General features: G+C 62.0%; 1 protein-coding gene across 1 annotated transcript; it reads left to right on the forward strand.

Moving 5' to 3' along the window:
- The first annotated feature begins 201 nt into the window (after positions 1-201).
- GPX1 (glutathione peroxidase 1) lies at positions 202-1,220 on the forward strand. The gene is made up of 2 exons (XM_074602642.1): positions 202-478; positions 587-1,220. Exons 1-2 carry the CDS (start codon positions 242-244, stop codon positions 950-952), a joined length of 603 nt encoding a protein of 200 aa, XP_074458743.1. The 5' UTR covers positions 202-241; the 3' UTR covers positions 953-1,220.
- The last annotated feature ends 372 nt before the right edge of the window (positions 1,221-1,592 follow it).

Genomic DNA, 1,592 nt, shown 5'->3' on the forward strand with positions numbered 1-1,592 from the left:
CCACTTGGTGTTTTGCTGGTGTTTCTGTAGTCGGCGACGCCTCCCCCCGCGTGTTACCTGCGGACGAGCGCGTCCCCCAGCTCCGGCCAGACGGAACGCTAAACCTCCCCGCGACGACGGGAAAAGGGCTGGGGCGGGCCCGCCCGCCGCGGGGGAGGAAGCGCGGCGCCGGCGGGGGCGGGGCCGGGGCGGAGCGGGGCGGTGCAGCGGGGCCGGGGCGGCCGCGCGGGCAGAGCTGGCCATGGCGGCGGCGGGAGCGGGCGCGGCGGCGCTGGCGGCGCTGGCGGCGCGGCCGCTGGGCGCGGCGGAGCCGCTGTCGCTGGGCTCGCTGCGCGGGAAGGTGCTGCTGGTGGCCAACGTGGCGTCGCTCTGAGGCACCACCACCCGCGACTTCCTGCAGCTCAACGAGCTGCAGCGGCGGTACGGGCCCCGCGGGCTGCAGGTCCTCGGCTTCCCCTGCAACCAGTTCGGACACCAGGTAGGGCGGGCGGCGGGGGACGCGGGGACGAGGGCCGGGGACGAGCGCTCCGTCCCGGCTGGGCGCTCACGGGCTTTTCCCGGGGCCGTTTTGGGTTTGTTTCCCTAGGAAAATGCCGCCAACGAGGAGATCCTGCTCTCGCTGGAGCACGTCCGTCCCGGCAACGGGTACAAGCCCAATTTCATCATGTTCGAGAAGTGCGAGGTGAACGGGAAGAACGCGCACCCCCTCTTCACCTTCCTGAAAGAGGCGCTGCCCTTCCCGCACGACGACCCCTCCTCGCTGATGACCAACCCCCAGTACATCATCTGGTCCCCCGTCTGCCGCAACGACATCTCCTGGAACTTTGAGAAGTTCCTTATCGGCCCCGACGGCGTGCCCTTCAAGCGCTACAGCCGGCACTTCGAAACCATCAAGATCCAGGATGATATCGAATTGCTTCTGCAGAAGGTTCCCAAAAATGCTCTCGAATAAAGCACCGCAGCGTGCGCTGCCCAGCCCCCCTCGCTTCCTGCTCAGCTCCTTCCTGGTTTTCTCGCAGGGGGCTTGCTCCTCTGGCAGAAATCCCAACGTCTCGTGCAGGTTTTGCTTATGGTGGTGCATCTTCCAAATTCTTGAAGTGTACTTGATGTTTTCAAAAGTTGCATGTGGATGTTTGGGAAACTATGCGGGGGAAAGCAGCCATGAGTCTCAGTAGCTTACTGTGATTCTCTGAATAAAAACAATATTAATGTGTACCTTCTTTAGGGCTGTGGTGTGTTAAATCCGGGCGAGTTGGGTGAAACATGGTGGCCACGTTACCCCTTCATCAGCTCGTGTGGGTGCTGGCAGGGGCTGACTCAAACCACTCAGGTGTGATAGTGCAGTCAGGCTGAAATTGGAACGCGATCCCAGGGCAGGTGATGGGCAAAGAGCATTTGCGAGCTCCACACACTGTGAATCATTGCTGCGTCTTACCCTGCGCCTAACGAGCTGGGCAGAGTGGGAACAGAAATACCTTCCCAGAACAGAAATACCTTGCCAAACTAATTACTGGACGTCACTTTGCCTGCAGAGGAAGGACACGGTGGCACACAGCCAGGGGGTGATTTTATGCTGGCTGATGAACTCCCAG

Source organism: Larus michahellis, chromosome 10 (assembly GCF_964199755.1).
Source record: "Larus michahellis chromosome 10, bLarMic1.1, whole genome shotgun sequence".
NCBI lineage: Eukaryota > Metazoa > Chordata > Aves > Charadriiformes > Laridae > Larus > Larus michahellis.